Here is a 20,392-nt window from a genome sequence, read left to right on the forward strand (position 1 = left end):
TGCTTTGCCTCTAAAGTTCAAACCTTCTTTTTTTGTCATAATATTCTTTAATCAAGTTTTAGAAGCAAATTGTTTTCTAGTTCACATGTCCAATATTATCACTTTGCGAGTCATCATCATAATCATAATAAAAACATTCCTCCTCCAATCATTAATAACATTCTTATTTTGGATCCTGCCTTTAATTTTCTATGGTGTGACTATGTAAAAAGAAAAAGGAAAAAATGAAATGCTAAAGATGAATCTCTCTTCAAGGGTTTTCTTAGTGGTAAAGAAATGTATTGTGATGTGGTTGGCACCTACTTATACAGTACTGTTGGCTAGTTGGCTTTAACTTATTCAATATATATGGTATTTTAAAGCAATCCACTTTGTAAAAACTTTGATCGATCGGGATATTTGAGAAACGTAATAACCAAATTGGTGTTGAAATCAAATAGTGAAGTTGTAATTAATTTCTACTTGAACGAATAAATATTGTTAAGCAGGGTGCCATAATTCGAGTTTAAATTTTAAATTTTGTAGTTGTGTAAATTACAGTGATATTTAATATTTTTTTAAGATAAAAATAAATAAATAGTCAAATAATTAACGAGAATATTTTAATAGTATTTTTCAATCAAAATGATCGTTTTTTCACTATTTATTTAGAAAAGATAAATGTTGATAAAGTGAAGTGTGTCGGTGATCTAAATATAAAATCAATAAAATATTTAAAATATATTAAAATTTGTGTTCTTAATTTTTTTTAAATTTAAAATTTGTTTTTTCTAAAAGATAATAACATTTTTTTTTACAAGAACAAACTTATTTCATGTCACATGAATAATACAGATTAGATTGAAAGTAAAAATATGAAAACTAGCATAAAGCTTTGACACTCTCCCAAGTGTGTGAGCAACAAGGTTAGTTTGCACTTTAATGAAGTTAATAATGTAGTTTTGGAAAGTATTAAGTTGGACTTTACATTCCTTCAAAAGTGGACCAAATTTAGTAACATTACGTAGACTTTCATTGATGTCAATAACTACTGACTTGTATTCTGTCTCAACGTTTTTAAATATAAATAGATTGTTTTTTTTAAAAGAGTTTAACTTTTGAATTTAAATATTATACACTAGAAGTGTAAAATCAATTTCCATTGCAAAATAGTTTTATGTTGTCATCCAATAAAAAATCACTAAGCTACTATGTCATATAACTAATTTTAAAATATATCTAGGATTTAAGAGAATATAAGATATTCATGAGGTATCTTTTATGATATACATGGACTATGTATCTTCTATTTTTTCTTAATTTTTTTTTATTGGCAGTGTAAAATATTTTACATTATCAACATTTTCAATGTCAAACATTTTTAATAATTTAATGTTGCACTTTAATGAAGTTAATAATGTAGTTTTGGAAAGTATTAAGTTGGACTTTACATTCCTTCAAAAGTGGACCAAATTTAGTAACATTACGTAGACTTTCATTGATGTCAATAACTACTGACTTGTATTCTGTCTCAACGTTTTTAAATATAAATAGATTGTTTTTTTTAAAAGAGTTTAACTTTTGAATTTAAATATTATACACTAGAAGTGTAAAATCAATTTCCATTGCAAAATAGTTTTATGTTGTCATCCAATAAAAAATCACTAAGCTACTATGTCATATAACTAATTTTAAAATATATCTAGGATTTAAGAGAATATAAGATATTCATGAGGTATCTTTTATGATATACATGGACTATGTATCTTCTATTTTTTCTTAATTTTTTTTTATTGGCAGTGTAAAATATTTTACATTATCGACATATTCAATGTCAAATATTTTTAATAATTTAATGTTTGTAATCCATTAAAACTAGAAAGGTGAATGATCATTCTCCTATTTGCCTCATCATTTCAAATATCATCGTTATTTCAAATATTATCATTTTAAATTTTAAATATACTATGAAAGCTAGAATCTAATAATATAAAATACATTATCAGATTTATTATGAGAAGTTAAAATTCAATTAAAAAAACAAAAAATTAGAGGGTTGCATCTACTAGAAAAGCATAGCAGCCCAAGATGCAGTCGATACTGGCAAAAACAATGGCCCAAATTGGTCGCAAAGAAAACGGATATTGTCCGTAACATTTCCACGCAAGCTTGGAGATTAGAGGAATGAATCTGTGACATGCGATGACCTTATTAATATTTAGCAATTCAAAATCTAACTTTTTTCTTCCTTAGTTCCATTTCCACTTTTAATTTCATCATATAATCGGCTCCTTCGCCATCGCAAATCATTTACACCCCTAACATTTACATTTACTATTCCCCTTCCCCTTAATATTAATCTAATACTCGTATTTAATGAAAACAGAAAAAATCTCCTTTCAATTTTAAATGGAATGGAAATTTGATCAACATAGGTTAGATAAATACTTTCCAATTAAAACTCCTTAATTCATCTAATAGTTGACAATAACTCAATAGTTTCTCTTTAATCCATTCAATACAATTATAAAATTGATTCGTCTCTACTATGTTAATAGTTTCACATTAACATCTTATACAAATTTAATTATTTTATATATAATTAATGAGATTTTTTTTAAGTACGAGATATATGAATAAAGGTAAATGATATTAATCATTAAAAACCGGTAGTTACAACAATCAACTATTAATTTATGTGTTTTACTAACAGTTACTTTATACAAGTTAAATAAACGTGTTAATTTCTATATTATCAAAATTCAATTCTTAATGAATAAATAAGAAATATAAACACTTTAAAAATGGAAATACCATTGTAGATTTATAAATGAGAAACCAAAAATAGTAAATAATGTAAAATACAGATATCAACAATTGTATTTAAGTTTTTGTTTTTTATTAATGAAATTTGATTTTATAAAAACGACAATTAGCGCTATTCCCCGATAATAATATATTCCTTCTCATATTTATAAACTTTTTCGATTTATGTATTACATAAATTTCTCCTAAACAGTTCTAAATATTATTTATAATATTATTTTAGAATTTCGATATTTATATGTTTTGAAATATATTTTGAATCAGAGATAGAAGAAGCTTATACATGTTTGAACCAAATACAATATAAAAGTTTCTATGTTTATGCCTTTAATAATGTAATTTGGGCTGTTTATTTAAAAAAAGAAAAGAAAATGGATATAGTTTGGGAAGCAATAAGAAGGGTTGTTGGTGGTGAAAATGAGTGTTTCATTCCCATTCAAAAGTCTCACTCACTCTAATTATATTGCTAGACCCCATACATAGTAATCAAAGATACAGAGAGAGAGAGAATGACGACAAGAGGTAATCAACAACAACCACCGCAACCAAACGGTGAACAGAGGCTGAGGCAACAACAACAACAACAACCACCAGCACAATCGTACTCAAACGGTTACATGCATCAACAACATCCACAATACTACCCTAGAACACCATCTCGTTCATCATCATCAGCATCATTAAAAGGATGCTGTTGTTGCTTATTCCTTCTATTATCATTCCTAGCACTACTAGTACTTGCAATAGTACTAGTTATCCTTCTAGCAGTTAAACCAAAGAAACCACAGTTCGATCTCCAACAAGTAGGTGTACAATACATGGGAATAAACCCTTCTGGAACAACGGCTTCACTTTCTTTAACAATTCGTCTTCTATTCACAGCCGTTAACCCTAATAAAGTTGGGATCAAGTACGGAGAGTCCAGGTTTACTGTCATGTACCGCGGGATTCCTTTGGGGAAAGCTTCCGTACCTGGTTTTTATCAAGAGGCTCATAGTGTTAGACAGGTTGTTGCTACCATTGCTGTTGATAGGGTTAATTTGCTTCAAGCTGATGCTGCCGATTTGATTAGAGATGCTTCTCTTAATGATCGGGTTGATCTTCGGGTTTTGGGTGATGTTGGTGCTAAGATCCGGGTCATGAATTTTGACTCTCCTCGTGTTCAGGTATTTTCTTAATTATTTTTTTGATAAATTACAACCATTACTTTCCTATTTTAGGTTTCCTTGCATTCATTACAAATTGCATTTTAAATTAAATCTTCACTTTAATTTTTTTTAATGCAATGTCGAATTATGGAATCGTGTTTTTAGAGAGTGAGTGTGTGTGGCGGTGCTGAGGGGGGAGATTGCTTGTTTCAGTTGATCTGTTCACTCTGCTTTTTCTTTTCTTCTTTTTTTTTTTAAACGTGCGCTTTTTACTACTGTTTTGCTTTTCCTTAGTTAAAAAATTAATTTTCTTTTTTTAATTTTTGCAAAATTATATAAAGTTACCTCTACGAAATATTGTAATTTTTTGAATTTAAAATGAATTAAATATTTTTTTTTATAATGTTGTAAACTCGAGAAAATAATTAAAGCTTAGAAGGTGAAGAAAGGCACCGCATTGCATTTGTCTTCGCATTCTACTTTTGTGTTTTGGTTTTTGGCACTTTGGCTATTCTTTCTTTGTGAAAGGAATCATTTAACGTGCGGGATTTTTGGGGTCCTACATAGGAAATGGGACTCATAGGATAGGTTAGGATGTGCTTATAATTAGGGATTTAGGATTGTGCTTGTCACTACGCACAATCACATCATCTCCATTTTTCGATCAAAATTGAATAATCTAGATATTAAAATCAGAACTTTTATATATAAAAAAATTAAAATATGCCTTAAAATATGGACCATTTGATTTTGTTTGAATGGTATAGATGCGTGCAATCACACTTATATCTAATCTAACTTCGTATAAATAGTGTGGATTTGGATCTGAACTAGTTGCAATTTGTGGTATTTCTTGCTATTTTGTTTTAAAAAAGAGATTATGTTGGTCTTTTATATAAATTAATACAACAAAGAACAGTTTTAGAATAAAAATAAAAATTTGGTTTACCATGAAATTTAATAGTAATTAGTAAAATAAAACATTTTTACTTAAAGTATAATATTCAGAATTGTTCTCATGTTAATTGTTTGTTTTTTGTTGATTGAAATTAGGTAATGAAATGAATGTTTAGACTTTTTAATAGATAAAATTTTAAAGGTAACTTTTACAAATGCCTATCAACTTTGAGTCCAATTTTGACCTCAAATGCTGATTTGGTTTAGTGTAGGATTAGTTCTATTTTTAAATGAGCCTAAATTGGTTTCAAAAATGTTTAATTGATTTTGACCGTGTTTAAATGTAATTGATTTTTCTTTTAGAATAGACTATAACTTAACTTGCAACCGTATTTTGGAGCTTTGATGTTAAATTTTAAATTTATTATTTAACTCATTTCTATATGAAATTTTGTGTATATATATATAAATCACTTTACATTAATCATCTTTAATTAGAACCAATTTTACAAACTCAATTCTTTTAAAATCAAGTTTTAGCACAGGAAAACCAAACTAAACCAAACTGACTTATATGTTTGTCATCCATATGGGCCATATCGTACAAGTATATTCCTGTTCACTATCACTTATTGATATTATCAACTAATGTATTTTAGTCCATAAAATCGAAATTTGGGCCTTTTTTAAATAATTGATTATGGTTTTCTCTATAGAGTGCTTTTTTTCACGCTCTTTCATGTATCCATCTGGATAGCATTGTGGCAATGGTAAAACATTCCAATAGCCTCATTGTATTTCTTTTTATGGAAGGGAGCCACATTATTGTGTGCTAGGAGTATATTATTATATTTTCATTTGTGTACTTTCTCTGTTTTTTCGGTATCATGTCTAACGTGAAATACCTAATTTCAAGGGTTTGCAACTTTGCTATGCATTTTTTTATGAAACGTATATAATGGAATAAGAATTTGTGAGTGGAAAGGTTAATGGTTAAGGCCCCAGCTTGTAGCCAAACAACGAATGATTGGAATGTGCAAAGAAAATTATAGAATTGTGGGGCCCAACTGGAATTGAACCTCGTAGCTGGATTCCAAGACCCTTTATGGGGGTTTTGGATTTAGTGTTCGAGATTATTTAAAGGATAATCATTTAATTTAAAATTAACGGTTGAGATCGCTTGAAGTTTTATTTTCACCTTCCTCTTACAATCAATGATGGTGAGAATTATAATCAAGTGATTGGATTTGAATGTTTAATAAGCTTTGGTTAAATGATATATATATTTTTGTATTGGTGAAACTAATATATATCTATATTTTTGGTAACATGTCAAATCTTATTTAAACTTTTTAGGCCAAGAAAAAGTCTTCCACATGTGACTATCCTTGATTGTAGGGCACATGGGGTGGGGTGGGAGTGGCATCATCCTTCTGCTAGTGTGAACATGCATTTTAACTCCCTATCCCCATCTTCTTTTTTAGTATTTTAAGCAATGAAACTTTTCCTTTTAAATTACTCTTTACTCCAATTTCCTATTTTGTTTATATTTCATCTTCTTTATATTAATCAGTTTTGCTTTTCATTAATTAAGCTATGCTTTGCCAATAGATTAACAATCATGAACTTGATCAACTGCACAGGTCTCGGTGGATTGTGCTATAGTGATTAGTCCAAGAAAACAATCTCTTACGAACAAGCAATGTGGATTCGATGGATTGAGTGTTTAATGACAGATAGTAATATAATTCTTGTTTACGGTATAAATTTCGTTATTTTACGCTTAATTTTCTCCCTCGGATTCTCATTTCTTCGATTAATTTTAGGAGGAAATGAGTAGGAAAAAATGGTGAGAGGAAATACTGAATTTAGAATGGCTATCAAAGGAGTCTCAACAAATTGTTCAAATCAGGGTACTAAACATTTTCTCAAAGAATTTTGCACAAAATTTTGATTTGGTTACTTACATTGAAAGCAAAAGAAACTGCGAAACATGTAAACTGTAAAGTGAACCCAATTAGTGGGTGAGGCATCTGTTTGGCTTTTGTTAACACTCTGTCTAGCCTCCCCCTTCTTTTTCCCAACCTTTTTCTTTCCACACCTTTGTACTTTTGAAAAGTGCCTTAGGAAGTTTTGCCCATTTGATTATTATAATTTGATGGAAATTATTTCTATAATTTTTTGGGCTATAAAGTGTTTTGATTAATTTATTGTTGGTATTTGATTAGTTTATAAATTGCTTCGTTTAGATGAAAACTTGTAATTCATTAAGTTTTTATTTTTTAATTTCTCTTAATAGTTCAATAAAAAGATTCTAGTACTTTTTTTGTAAAATTTTTAAAACTCATCCCTTGTCTAGTATACTATGTTTGGTTGTGAGGATAGAGGAAGAAAGAAAAAGATGACAAGGGGACAGTATAGATTGTTTGATATGAATTGATGAGCGAATGAGGAAAGAACAAAAGAAAGATGTTTAATCCTCTCTTTTATTGGTTGGTTAAATTAAAAGGTGAGGTGGTAAAAATACCATTACTTTTAAACTATAAAAATATTAATAAATATAAACTTTAGTTTAATTTCTAATTTTATGGTTTTTGGTTTTAAATGTTAATTTTGAAAACATTAAAGAAAATTTGGTTTTTTAAAATCTTACCGTCTTAGTCTCTCATTCAAATTTATGTACACAAAGTTGTAAGATCATTTAAATTGATAATATAAAGATCATTTAAATTGACTAATTGTCTATTTGTTATTAATTAAAATATAAAAATTATAATTTATAAAGTTGTGTTGATTATTTTATATTATAAGATAGTATTTCGTGTCATTTAAGACATGTCACTACTATTTTTTAGTCTAAAAATATTAAAGAGGACCAAAATTAAGAGTTTTAAAATAGAATGATTAATTTTATAAATAAGTGAAAGTAAAAGACTAAAATTATAATTAAGTCTATTAAAATTGTGACTAAATAAATAAATTATAAATGTATAACAATATTTTGAAGGACTAAATATATTTTTAGTTCCTTTAAAATTTTAATCTTTTAGTTTTAATTTATGTAAGATACAAATAAAAATTATAAATCTTACAAAATTATCATGAATGCAATTTTAGTTTCTGATGTTAAGTGAACATATATTTTTTTAATGAATTTTTTTGAATATATTTGCTACAATATAAAAATTTATTCTACAAAAATAAATTCAAAACATTCTAAGTTTTTTTGGAGAAACATTTATAATGTTATAAACGTGTTTGTAGAAAATTATTTAAAAAATTAAATATAAATGACATTTTAACTTGTTTTATTTTACTAGAGACTAAAACTCATTGTTGAATAATTTTATAAGATTAAAAGTTGTATTTTTATTTTAGAAGGATTAAAATTAAAATTTTGAAATTTTACAAGAATTAAAACATATTTAACCATGATTTAAAATATTGTATTTTTATAAATAAATAAAAATATTTTCCATATAATTTTTTAAATGAAAAAAAACAATATACTCTCTATTATTGTGAGTTTCAATAGATGTGGTGAAATTTATAAGTCAAAGAAACTCTAAGTATCGCTAAGATGATTCTTTTGATAGTTGTTCGATAATGGTTCCCAAAACACTTACAAACCTTTGATGTTAAAAAATAATTTTCTTCTTCTAAATTTAGTTATTTTTGTGTCAATATTTTGTTTATATAGTGATGTGACTAGAGAAAATTTGGAAGTCAAACTCAATTTAAATTGAAACTTAAAAACTAAAACTAGATTTATTTTTTGAACTTTTAAAACATAAAACATTTTATAATATAAGAGCAAAAAAAGATAGTTGTGAGTTAAGGGGTGTAAAAAGATTTAATGCAGGATGTCTGGTTTCGACATCGAAAATTTAAATTAATTATTAATATTTATCTATAAAAAATAGTTAGATAGAACAAAAGACTATTTCTATTATGCTTTTCAAGGTGTACTATATATTATTACATGAGTCTTATAAAATAACAGACAGTTTCAACAACTTACAAACATTTGAATGGTGGAACCATGCATGTCATTATCAAAGTTGTAAGAGACGTCCATCGGATATTAATAACAATTCTCCATAGATGTCAATTAAGAATATGTCTTATTAAAATCTAAATATAAAAAAAACTTAGTGAAAAAAATTACAGATGAAGGAAGACTAGTACAATATTGTTTGTGCAAGAAATCGCCTCATTAAAAACCTAACTAGAAAAATCTATTGAGACAAAATTATTGCAAAGAAAAAAAGTGTTAAAAGTTTTGTTTAATCTTTTTTATCATATTCTTCTCCAAACTAGTATTGTATACAATATTATATTCACATGAAATCGTTGCAATAAAACACACACAAGTTTTTTATATGTATAAAATCACAAACTTCAGTCAAAATTCATTTTCAATTTAATTCATGTAGTGCCAAAAATTTCACATAATTGACAATATTATTATATATTTAAATTAACAAAGTCTATTCTTGAAATTGTTCAGATGTCTTTATTTAGACAGAAAACTGTATTTTATTGATATCGACAAAAATAATACATCATAACATGTATAATTAGTAAGATGCATTAATTTCTTTAATTTAACTAAATATGGTACTTCAAGATCATTTCGAATTGTTCCAATTTCAATATTAAACAATACTTCAAGATCAACTAATTTTTCATTATTTTCTCAAGGTCTAAAATGATCTTTGTTCACAAAACCATTTGTTTATATATAACTATATTTTTAATATAAGATTAATGATTCGCAATTTCTTTTTTTAAATACTAAATTTATAATCTCAAACAAATATCCGTCTTTTATTCGTATTTCATCTCAAACTATTTATTTAAGGAATTAGATTTCATAAATTTTTAAAGATTTCTGATAATATATAATGATAATATATAAGTGGTTAATATAAACAAAAAATTAAAGCCAATTTATTTCCATATATTTCAAGAAAATGCATAAACAAATATGGTATTTTATGTCATTCACTAAACAAATACTAACGGCAACATTTATAACACATATTCTCTCTCACAAAAAAATTGAAGGATCTATCCATGATTAAAGCACGAATATTTTTGTCTAAAAAACAAGGTAGTTAATTTCCTCAATATTCTACACTAGAAATATATTTTAATAAAAAAAAAAAAAAAAAACAGGGTTAATTACTGGACGCGGCTGGGCTTCTTCTCGGGCCTAGTTGGGCTTTTGTTTAGAACTGTAATGAAAAAATACAACAGAATGAACAAAGAGCAAAAATACCTTGGTTGCTTGGAGTTGGAGAAGCCGGAAGTAGTTTCCTTGGTTCATTTCATCTATCACAACATCATCCAATCGAATCCAATCCAATCGAGGTATGAATGTGGACTTTGCTTGCGTATATTTTGTTTTCCATATCAATTTTAGGGTATTTTTTCTCATTTGATTATTCATTCATACCGATAGAATTTTGATCTCAAAATAGTGAGAGTAGAGGAAGTTTGGCTGCAAAATGGATTTGTCACCAATAACTGCAGCATTGGCATCGAAATTGTACGACAAAGTTGCTGATATCTGCGATAATCTCATGCTTCAGGTTTTAATCATTCACTTTTCATTGTTTCCTTAGGTTTTTGTGTGTATTTCGTCGCTTACTTGATTCTCACTCAGGTTGCAGCCGACGGTGTTGCTTTTCAAGACGACTGGCCCTACGCCATTCATCTTCTCTCTCACTTTTATGTTCATGACATGTAATTCATCTGATTCATTCCACTTTTATTTATAAATAATTATAAAGAGGAAAATGATTTTTTGTTATATATTTCAAATTAAATTAGTTTACTGTTGGGATGATTGATATATTGGTAGTGATATAACAATTTCTGTTTTATAATTGACAATATTTTGGAAGGGATGGGGTTGGTTATATTATTGTTATGTTTTGCAATATTTTTATATTTTAGGGTTTTAATGTTGTGTTGTGATATTGCAGCAACAGTGCTCGCTTTCTATGGAAATCGATTCCTTCTTCAATCAAAGAAACCCAACCCGAAGTCACTGCTGTGTGGAAAATTGGTCAACAGCTTTGGTTACGGAACTATTCCGGAGTACATGAGGCGATCCGTGGGTTTGAATGGAGTCAGGAACTCCAGGGATTTGTTGCTGCTTTCTCAGGCAAAGCATTTAAGATTTTCTGTTTTGTCTATTCAGCAGAGCTGCGATTGTTCTGTACAAACTCTTTGATCTTCACTATATTTAATGCATGATTCTATTCACTTTATCTTCAATTTGAATATAATTTTAAAGCTCTAACTGGATGAACTGTTATCATAAACTTGCAGTTGCTTTTTTATAAACCTTTTTATCTTGTTAATGTTGACAATAGACTACATTTTATCCTGAAACTAAGTCATTTCTGTGTGGGAGGATCACTAAAGCATGCATGTATGGATCATTTAATCTATATTATTATTAGTTGTTTGCACTATAGTGTTCAAGATAGTGATATGTTGCCATAGTATGATATGGAAGCAAATGGCTAAAAGTTATAATTGGTTGTTTGCACTGCTGTATTTAGTGTTCAAGATTATTACATTTTACCTTAGTATGTTATGAATGGATACAATTGGCCAAAAGTTGAACTAGTTTGATGGAAAAAATGTATTATAGTTTGAACTTGGGTAGAACAGTGATTAATCGCCTGTTTATGGCTGGACTTCCCTTCCCCTTTACATACAACACAAAAAGTAGATCAATAATGTAATATCTTAAGCCAACATGTACTGTTGATTAAGGTGCCATGGATCGCATAAAATATAGTAAACTAGTGATGTACCACTTCTGCAATTGTTTTATTGACTATGTTTCTTGCTTTTGGATTCCTTTTCTAAGTAGTTTAAGTGCACAAATCTTTTGCTTCTATGTGTTTTTTTTCAAAGATGATTAGTACCAATGCAAATGTTAATACCAATACCTGTTTCCAGAACTTTACACAAAGGAGATGTTTCAGTTGCTTGTAAATGCTTATTCTACGATAAGCGTTGAAGATGCTGCTTTATTTCTCGGAATGAGTGAGGATGATGCTACAAGTTGTAAGTAAATTTATGTTTGAAATTTGAATTAAACAATGCATATCTATTTGTTTTAGCATCCTTTGAATCAGAACCAATTGTGATATGATAAAAAAATTTCATTAAATAACATTCTTAAGTGTGACCAGGATATAAGTAAATTCGGACTAACTATTTCTTGGTTCCACATTTGAAGACAAACATTATTTCTGCTCGAATAGATGAATTTATTAATGCTGGCTCCTATCCTTTCTTGTGCACCCTTGAACTTAAAATACTCCTTTGAATCTTGCACTTTGATGTTGACTGTAAAGAGAAGACACTGATACACATTTCATGACAGTTTATAAAAGTGGATTCCAACTCTCCTTCTATTCCATGTTACTACTGACTATATATCTTCTGTATATAACTAAGATTTCTTCTATGTATACTGTTGAGTAACTCATCAAAATGGTATGTTAAAATGTGATGGCCAATAATAGAATCTTTTAAGGTTCACCGTGCACCTTGTGATGTAATCAAGGAAAGTTATTAAGTAAATATAGATCAAAGTTTTATTTGTTAGTGATGTCTATGCTGGATTTTTATTAATGTAGCTTCTCAACACAATCTTTTACCTCTTAAACAGTTTAAATTTATGTTGGTTGAGTCCTCCTTTAGTCTCTTCCTTTATTAGGTTTGGATTTAAGAAGGTTTGTTTCTGGGTCTATTGACAGTATATAGCCTATGGTTTGGAAATTTATGTTATTGACAGAGAGCAGTGGCGGAATTTCAGGCTAACTGTTGAAATTCTAAGCAGCTGACAAGTTCACACTTGGAATGAGGATTTTAGACAAAGGGAAGAAAATAGAATGAATTTTAGGATTATCAATTCAAGAAGAAAGTCAATGAAAATGGAGGAGAAAAGAATGGGGGTAGGAACCAAAAGAAAAAAATGAATGAAAGATTTTAGAACTTCCCTGCATTATCAAATATTACCAGTTTAAACTTTTCCCTCACCTAGAAACATTAGAAATTGGATATTGTATTTTATTTTTGGACCGAGAAATCGGGAAACTTCTCAAAATTATACTTGAAGTTTGTAAAAATATGAGTACTTTCTGTGTGGGTAGGCACCAAACGAAAAAAATGAATGAAAGATTTTGGAACTTCCCTGCATGATCAAATATTACCACTTTTAACTTTCCCCTCACCTTGAAACATTAGAAATTGGATATTGATTATATTTTGTTTTTCGACTGCGCAGTCGGGAAACTTCTCAAAGTTATACTTTAAGCATGTAAAAATATGAGTATTTTCTGTATTTCTTGTGTTTTAATGAGATCACACACCTTCTATTTATAATGATGTGACAATAATTACATTCAAAGTTTAGAAAATTGTAGTGACTAGGAGCACTAACAATTAGCCTAGGATATTGCATAATCAAGTAATAATAAAAACATACACTGAATTTTAACAAAGCCCAAGAAACATGATTATTGATTCTATTTGATGAATTTGGCTTGCTAAAGGTGAACATATCCATCTGATAAACTGCAACTCCTGCTGCTGTAGTCTTGTTTCGTCTTGCTTTTGAAAACTTTATCAAGCATTAAATTCTAACAACCATCTCTTTGTCCCTTCCTATGATATCATTATTGACTTTTTGGTTGTATGATGTAGATGTACTACAGCAAGGTTGGACTGTGGACTATGCGTCTCGGATGCTTACTGTGAAGAAGCAACCTGTTGTGACAGAGCAGAAACTAGATCCTCGTAAATTGCAACAGCTGACAGAATATGTCTTCCATCTTGAGCACTGAAGCTTTTAATCTTGTGAAGGAATTAGATGATTGTTTTCTAAACTCTTACTCTTATTGATCAATCATTTGTGCTACGATCTTGGAGGTGTATATGATGTTGATAGTTTTGGATAACTAGGCAGAATTTCTTGTGAGCACTGGTTAGGTGAATTTTGAATCGCAATTGCTCACAGTAGCTATTGAATGTCTTTTTTTTGTATGATAATGATACAGTAAAAAATTTCCAAACTAGATATGCTTTAGAGAAATCCAGCGTAATCCAAGTATCTTGAATTTTGTTTCGTTTCTTCATGGTTTTGATCTGTTATTTGTAGGAGGAAATATAACGCCGATAGCTAATATGGATTCTCATATCATTATTAGATTTGGGATTCCTTCTTTCTAGCCTAACAAACACGAAATGAAAGCTATTAACGAGTCGAATAAAGAAAACTACGACTCCTCATCATTACATTTAATTTGTTACTATAGTTCTTAGAACAGAAATAGTATGATTCGTTCAACTTGGCCATGATGAACCAACGTAGCAAATATTAATTAATTAAACTGCAAACTTTCGATTAGTGTGTGAATCCATGGCGATGGTGTGGATTACTTGCACCCCAATAAGCATGTCCTGCAGTACCCTTCATTCCAGCAAGGGGCATTGGTCGTACGTATTTAAATTTGCATTTCTTACAGAGAATATCTTAAAATCTTTGTCCGAAACCATCCACGGTTGAAGAATAATAAGAAATACAGCCAAAAGTTCGAGTTTTCAAACCCTACACCACCACTAAACAATTGAATGTTCCTCTTTATCTCTACTCGAACCAAATTCATATACCAAAAAAATATATACATATGCAATGTTCAGAATTAAATATAATGTATCTGCGTATATCTATATTTCTGGAAGTTTCTCACTAGCTATTCTACACACATCGAGCTATCACTAAAGTGTGGAATACTATAATACATTTGAATGGAACCTGTACACTATCTAAAGTTAGCTTCTAACACAAGTCAAGTTGTTAGTGTGACCTAATAAATTTAAAATGAAGATACAAAAACTATATAGGATCGGTAACTTTATATAAATCTTCAATGTAACGAAACCTCTTAATTTTCCTCCTTAATCGTTCATCTTCTTCTATTTCAGCCAAAACATCCTCAACTTTATATAAATCATCATTACAACTCTTACACTGTTGCGGTTTCCATTGCAGAGTGACACTGTTGCTGCTATTGCTATGTCGATCTTTACCCATCTGGGTTATGCTAGATTCAGATTCTGCGATGCTATTGCTTAGTTCTATTAACTGTTTCGCTGCATCGATCTCCGTTTGAGAAAAAGATGAAAACTTTTCCTTCTGGGTATTCTTGTTTTCGTATTCCATTTGTGTTGAGAGAGACAGAGACAAGATATTCTTATGTGTGGAACCAAAACAGAGGTCGAAGGTTGTTTTATAGGGTTTTTGTTTTGTAATTGTAACTTTGTACGATTTTTTTTTTATAGGGTTTTTTCGTGGAAGGGATTTTTTTTCTTCTTGTTGCAATCTTCTTTTCTGTTTTATCCTTTCCCTTTCTTTCTTTATGTTTATTTATTTATTTTGACAGAACCTTCCCTTTCTGTATACTAGTTTTTCTTTATTTGATAATTTTGCTTTATGGTAATTTTAATTATTATGGTTATTTTTTTCTATTTATGTCTTTGTCATGCTTTCTGTATTTGAACCACACGTTAACGTGTCGGGTTCTAAACACCCTTCACCAAGTTATCTTAATTAGTCCTTCATTGATAAGGATTCTGATTCTGATTTTTATATATGCTGTTAATTTTATAGATAAAAATATGACTCTTTCTAGTATAATTTATTTTGTATTTTGACGAGCAGTAATTTTTTTTTGACAAAGGTTGTAAGTTTTAAATTTAATATATACATATATATTAAATATATTTAATATTTTTTAAATATTAAAAATTATAATTTTACTTTTATAGAAAATATTTTTTAATTATTTAATAATAATTATTCTATTATATTAATTATAATAAATATAATTTTTAAATTTTATATATATGTGAGTATGGATGTAGACGAAAAAATCTTAGCAAGTGGAAATAAAATTTAAATTTTAACACCTATTAAGCAACAAAGGCGATGCATGTTTTTTCTTATTAATCGACTACGGAAAGAAGAAGTAAAATCAACTTTCGCTCCGCTCCATTTTCATGTCTATTTAGTGTATAATTTTGTCTGCTTTATTATCATGCCTATTTAATGTATAGTTTTGTGTGGTCTATTTAGCGGATACAATTTTACATACGGTAAAGATACTTACGATATATTTTAAATTTTTAATTACATATTTTTATTTTATTATAAAAGATTAAAAGGAAGATCAATCTGTAAAATAAATAAATAAAACGATATCGTATATAAAAAAATAGAAAAACAAATACTTAATTAAAAAAATAGTTCATCATTGAAAATCAATTTTTCATTTTATTTTTGACAAAAATGATTTTTTTAATTTGTTTTGTCAATCTTTTTTGGCAAAATATTTATTTTTTTAAGCAGCGAAATGTTTGTTGTCAAATAATTAAATATTAATTTTTTCCTGTCTTGACCCGTTTTACCCATTACAGAAAGGGTGGTTGTAGTTTCCTTTGTCAGCAAAAATATATTGTGATGGACATATATAACTGTAATATGTAAAATCAAATATTTTAAAATATGAATAAAGCTATTGCATATGGTTAAAAAAATATTTATTGCATATGATTTCTTTAAGATGTTTTTTAATAAGAAATTAATCTATATCAATATAAAGTTGTATGATGAGATGTTTTATCATTTAAATTAGTTGCAATCATATTTATTATATATATTACTTTATAGATACTTTTAATCAAATGCATATATTAAAAGAAGAAAATCTAATCCAATTGTCACAAAAATCTAACACAGATAATTGATGTAAAATGAATGTGAGTTTGTAAACCAAATACTCATAAAAATAAATTCACGTGCAAGGAACTAATTTTTTTCACATAAGTTGTTGGCTCTGAAAATTAAAATTTGATAAAATAAAAATAGGGGATAGTTCCTAATTTTCTAAATTATGTATTATAAGACAGGCGATGGCCTGTTTAGAAATGATTTATCCATGGATGTAAATGAGAAAATTTTATTTTTAAAAATTTTATTGACCGAATGATAAAAAAAAAATTACTTTAAAATCTAACTCTCAACTAAATTTTTTATATGTAAAATTTTTCCATTAAGATCCGATACACAAATATTCACTATTGAAAATTTCGTATTTCAAATTTTCGGTAGTACAATTATGTTACTGGAAAATTCACCATCAAATTTAAAAAAATTGTAAATAAATTTTTATTGAAAAAAGTTGAAAAATTTTAAGAAAAAAATTATTTCTAAAAAAAAATCAATTTTTTTTTAAAAGTTGATCTATAGATCCACTAAACCCACAAAAATTTAAGGGTTTTTAATTCTGAAATTTTTTTATCCCTCCAACATAGGTTGAGGCCAATAAATAGTGAGTTTGTCAAATTGACAGCTCTACTAGTTACTAATCAACCATACTGTATGATAATTAGTTAATGAATTAAGATATTTAATATTTATTGAGGAAGACTAAAATATGATAGACTAAATATTTTAAATATAATTTCTTAAATTACTGATTTTTAAAGGATGAGTTTTTTCAAAATGTTACATTGATATGTTAGGTTGAAAATGATATTGAGATTTAGATATTGATTAAACTTAACTTAATTATAAATGCTCAAGACAAAAATTAATATATTAAATTCATTAGATATTTAAATTTATTAAATCTTGTGGCGGTGGCATCCATCTCTGTATTGGAAATAAACTTTCATGTGTTTGTATTTTCTACGGTTTTATTATGGTGCAATAGTTGTTAAATTTGATCGAAGAAACTTTCAAGTGTTTGTATTTTATACGATTTTAGTAATAAACAATTTATTGAATTAATATGAATCAGAATCGGTGGTCTTAATAAAGTTAGTAACAAATCAATTTTAATCACAAATTATTATAAGCAATTGAAGATGTTCAATTTTAACCACAAGAGAAAGTAATTGTATGATTGATGTATGTTTTTGATTGAACTTTCATTTTGTAAAAATAATCGATTTTTAAACTATGAATAAATTATTTTAAAAAAAATTAAAAATTATCAAATATTAATCAGTTTTAAGAAAAAAACGATTTTAAAATTGAATTTTTAAAATCAGTTGCTTAATTAGAAATCAGTTATTTAACTATAATCAATGAATTTAGTTATAAATCTAAATCCATATATTAGTTTTAAAATGAATATGATTTGATTTTTTAAAAAAATCAACCATGCACAACCCTAGTCTCAGATGAACCTCTTAAACTACATGTTTAGAACTATATTGGTTTAGAATTAACTACTGTAACTCACAATTTTAAATAATTTGTGATATACTGTAAGTTATATGCGATGTTGATAGAATACAAGTTGTTATATTCAATTAGAAATTAAAGGAGCAATTCGTGCCTATTTGATTTATAATCCAAACGTAATAATACAGTTAACAAGTCAGTGTTTGAACCCAAAAGACCAACTAATAAAGAATCCAAAAGATAAACTAGAAAGAAAATGCATATACCATAAGTACATTATTAGCATTTGACAAGTTTTAGTTTGTACATATTTCAGGATTTTGGGGTGATACTATCTAACAACTAATAACTATTGGCATTTTCCAATGAAATTTCGAACTTCAAATATTACACGAAATGAAGAAGAAAAAAAACACAAAATTCGAACTCTTTTCATCAAAACCAACACGAGCTATCTAGCTTGTGCTGCATAGCACTGCATGTGACCGATACTATCATCACTTATGCGCTCTTTCAATCCAACGGCTACAATCTCACACTTCGTTACTCCATCTAACGCTTCATATTTCTCCAACATTTCCATCAACGAAACTCTACCATTCTTCTGCACCATTGGTTCCAAACCCGAAGGCGCAGGAGCCTCCGCATCAGAATATCCCTCCGGCGGAAAAGATATCGCTGATTCAGGCTCTCTTGGAGGCGAAACCGGCGCAATAAAAGGAGCATCGCTGAAATTGACCGGGAAATGAACGGGAGCTCCTCCAGTTTCCGGCACAATCGCCGGTCCCGGTGCCGGTCCCGGAGTCTCCATCGGATAACGAGAGCCTCGATTGCCTGTGAAGTTGAATGAACCCGATTTAGGAACCGAATCAAGAATCGTTTGATTTTCCGGCGAGTGCGGAATTTTTGGATTGAAATGACGGTGATCTGTTGAACGAACCGGAGGAGGCACCGGCGCCGGCGCTGGAGATGTAGGATTATTTAATCGAAGGGTAAGAATTCCAGAAAGACCATGAACGGCGACGTGGCGTCCATAAAAGAGTCCAGGAAAAGCAAGGTCAACACCGCCGACAGTAGTAACAGAGGAACCAGTGCGGCGCGTGACAGGAACCCGGCGCGTGGAGAGCAAAGTAGGGAGCGTGTAACCGTTAGGAAGAAGACGAAGCTCTGCAAGAGAGAGACGGCGAGGGATAATGTGGTAACGAAGAGTATCAGTATACGACGACGCCGTTTGAGTCATGTCGAGTGCGAAGAGGGAAGAATCTGTGGGAGCGAAGAAAGTGAAGGAGTGTGTATAGTTTGAATTTGCATCGTCGAAAGAGAGAAGATCGATGCGGAGATCAGAGGTTACGATTGCGTTGCAGAAGAGGTCGTAGCCTCTCGCTCGTAGGGTGCTAAGCATTGAATCTAATTCTCTGTTTGGTATGCATTTGACCACCGTTACGGTGTTAGTTACGAGAAGCAGCACCACAATACACACCGCACGGAAAGGAAAAAAGGACCTCATTTTCAAGATTTCTTTACACACAATAAAGAACGCCAAGATTATTAGCAGCTACTATTACTTTCTTTCTTTTTGGCGGGTTCTTGTTTTTTTGCCTTTGAAATTTTTTACTACTTTGACAGGTTTTTTTCCTCATTATTTATTGCGAAATTAACAGCCTCCTACTTGTTGGGCTGGGCCTTCTTTTTTTGACAGTATTCTGGCCACTATTGTATTTTGGTGATTACTAACTCACCCCTATATTTTATATTTTTTTCATGCTTACAAATATTATTAGAATTATGCATCGGTAATACAAAGTATTCCACTTTACACTCTCGAATTATACTATCCAATAAATGAGCAAGAAACAAGGGAGCTATTTAACTATATAATAATAATGACATTGATAATAACTACCCATAACCACATATAGTATCTTGATTTGCTTAGGACTAGTGACATACTAACAAAAATATTCCTGCCTAAGAATGTTAATTTTAGTTACTTGCTCTTGGCTAGAATTAGCGCTAGCTTTCTTAGTTTGATTATGGTGGGATTCGGATTTCGGACACAAGTCTTGATTCGAAAAAAAATAGTAGATGTAAAGTATCAAACGATTTACATAGCACTAGCATTTTTAGTTGTTTGACAAATATTTTAAGGGTAGCATTTTATTAACATAACCTCTGATAAATTTTTAGATTAAAATTATAGAAATTTAATTCTATATCAAATATAGCAGATCTATACACACAGTGACACCTTCTACAT

At 29.0% G+C, this 20,392-nt stretch overlaps 3 protein-coding genes across 4 annotated transcripts; 2 read left to right on the forward strand and 1 right to left on the reverse strand.

Annotated features, from left to right (window-relative positions):
- Positions 1 to 3,067: 3,067 nt before the first annotated feature.
- On the forward strand, positions 3,068 to 7,027 carry LOC101496562 (uncharacterized). The gene is made up of 2 exons (XM_004485463.4): positions 3,068 to 3,971; positions 6,494 to 7,027. The coding sequence occupies exons 1-2, from the start codon at positions 3,315 to 3,317 to the stop codon at positions 6,578 to 6,580; spliced, it is 744 nt and encodes a 247-aa protein (XP_004485520.1). The 5' UTR covers positions 3,068 to 3,314; the 3' UTR covers positions 6,581 to 7,027.
- A 3,058-nt stretch (positions 7,028 to 10,085) lies between these two features.
- LOC101496886 (COP9 signalosome complex subunit 8) lies at positions 10,086 to 14,015 on the forward strand. Of its 2 annotated transcripts, none has more exons than XM_004485465.4 (6): positions 10,086 to 10,226; positions 10,337 to 10,447; positions 10,522 to 10,601; positions 10,844 to 11,025; positions 11,835 to 11,942; positions 13,590 to 14,015. In XM_004485465.4, exons 2-6 carry the CDS (start codon positions 10,364 to 10,366, stop codon positions 13,727 to 13,729), a joined length of 594 nt encoding a protein of 197 aa, XP_004485522.1. In that variant the 5' UTR covers positions 10,086 to 10,226; positions 10,337 to 10,363; the 3' UTR covers positions 13,730 to 14,015. The 2 variants fall into 2 exon arrangements, with proteins under 2 accessions (XP_004485522.1, XP_004485521.1); XM_004485464.4 differs by having other exon boundaries at positions 10,091 to 10,226; positions 10,318 to 10,447.
- Positions 14,016 to 18,383: 4,368 nt separating this feature from the next.
- On the reverse strand, positions 18,384 to 19,897 carry LOC101497439 (uncharacterized). The gene has a single exon (XM_004485466.4). The coding sequence runs from the start codon at positions 19,640 to 19,642 to the stop codon at positions 18,587 to 18,589; it is 1,056 nt and encodes a 351-aa protein (XP_004485523.1). The 5' UTR covers positions 19,643 to 19,897; the 3' UTR covers positions 18,384 to 18,586.
- Positions 19,898 to 20,392: the final 495 nt, after the last annotated feature.

This window comes from Cicer arietinum, chromosome 1 (assembly GCF_000331145.2).
Source record: "Cicer arietinum cultivar CDC Frontier isolate Library 1 chromosome 1, Cicar.CDCFrontier_v2.0, whole genome shotgun sequence".
Classification (NCBI taxonomy): Eukaryota; Viridiplantae; Streptophyta; class Magnoliopsida; order Fabales; family Fabaceae; genus Cicer; species Cicer arietinum.

Excerpts from the sequence above, each read along its gene's own strand:
- LOC101496562 (XM_004485463.4), top strand. The coding sequence starts at position 3,315 with ATGACGACAAGAGGTAATCAACAACAACCACCGCAACCAAACGGTGAA. Across the intron at positions 3,972-6,493 it reads TTGACTCTCCTCGTGTTCAG|GTCTCGGTGGATTGTGCTAT; the intron begins GTATTTTCTTAA and ends TCAACTGCACAG.
- LOC101496886 (XM_004485465.4), top strand. The coding sequence starts at position 10,364 with ATGGATTTGTCACCAATAACTGCAGCATTGGCATCGAAATTGTACGAC. Across the intron at positions 10,602-10,843 it reads CACTTTTATGTTCATGACAT|CAACAGTGCTCGCTTTCTAT; the intron begins GTAATTCATCTG and ends GTGATATTGCAG. Across the intron at positions 11,026-11,834 it reads ATTTGTTGCTGCTTTCTCAG|AACTTTACACAAAGGAGATG; the intron begins GCAAAGCATTTA and ends ACCTGTTTCCAG.
- LOC101497439 (XM_004485466.4), bottom strand. The coding sequence starts at position 19,642 with ATGAGGTCCTTTTTTCCTTTCCGTGCGGTGTGTATTGTGGTGCTGCTT.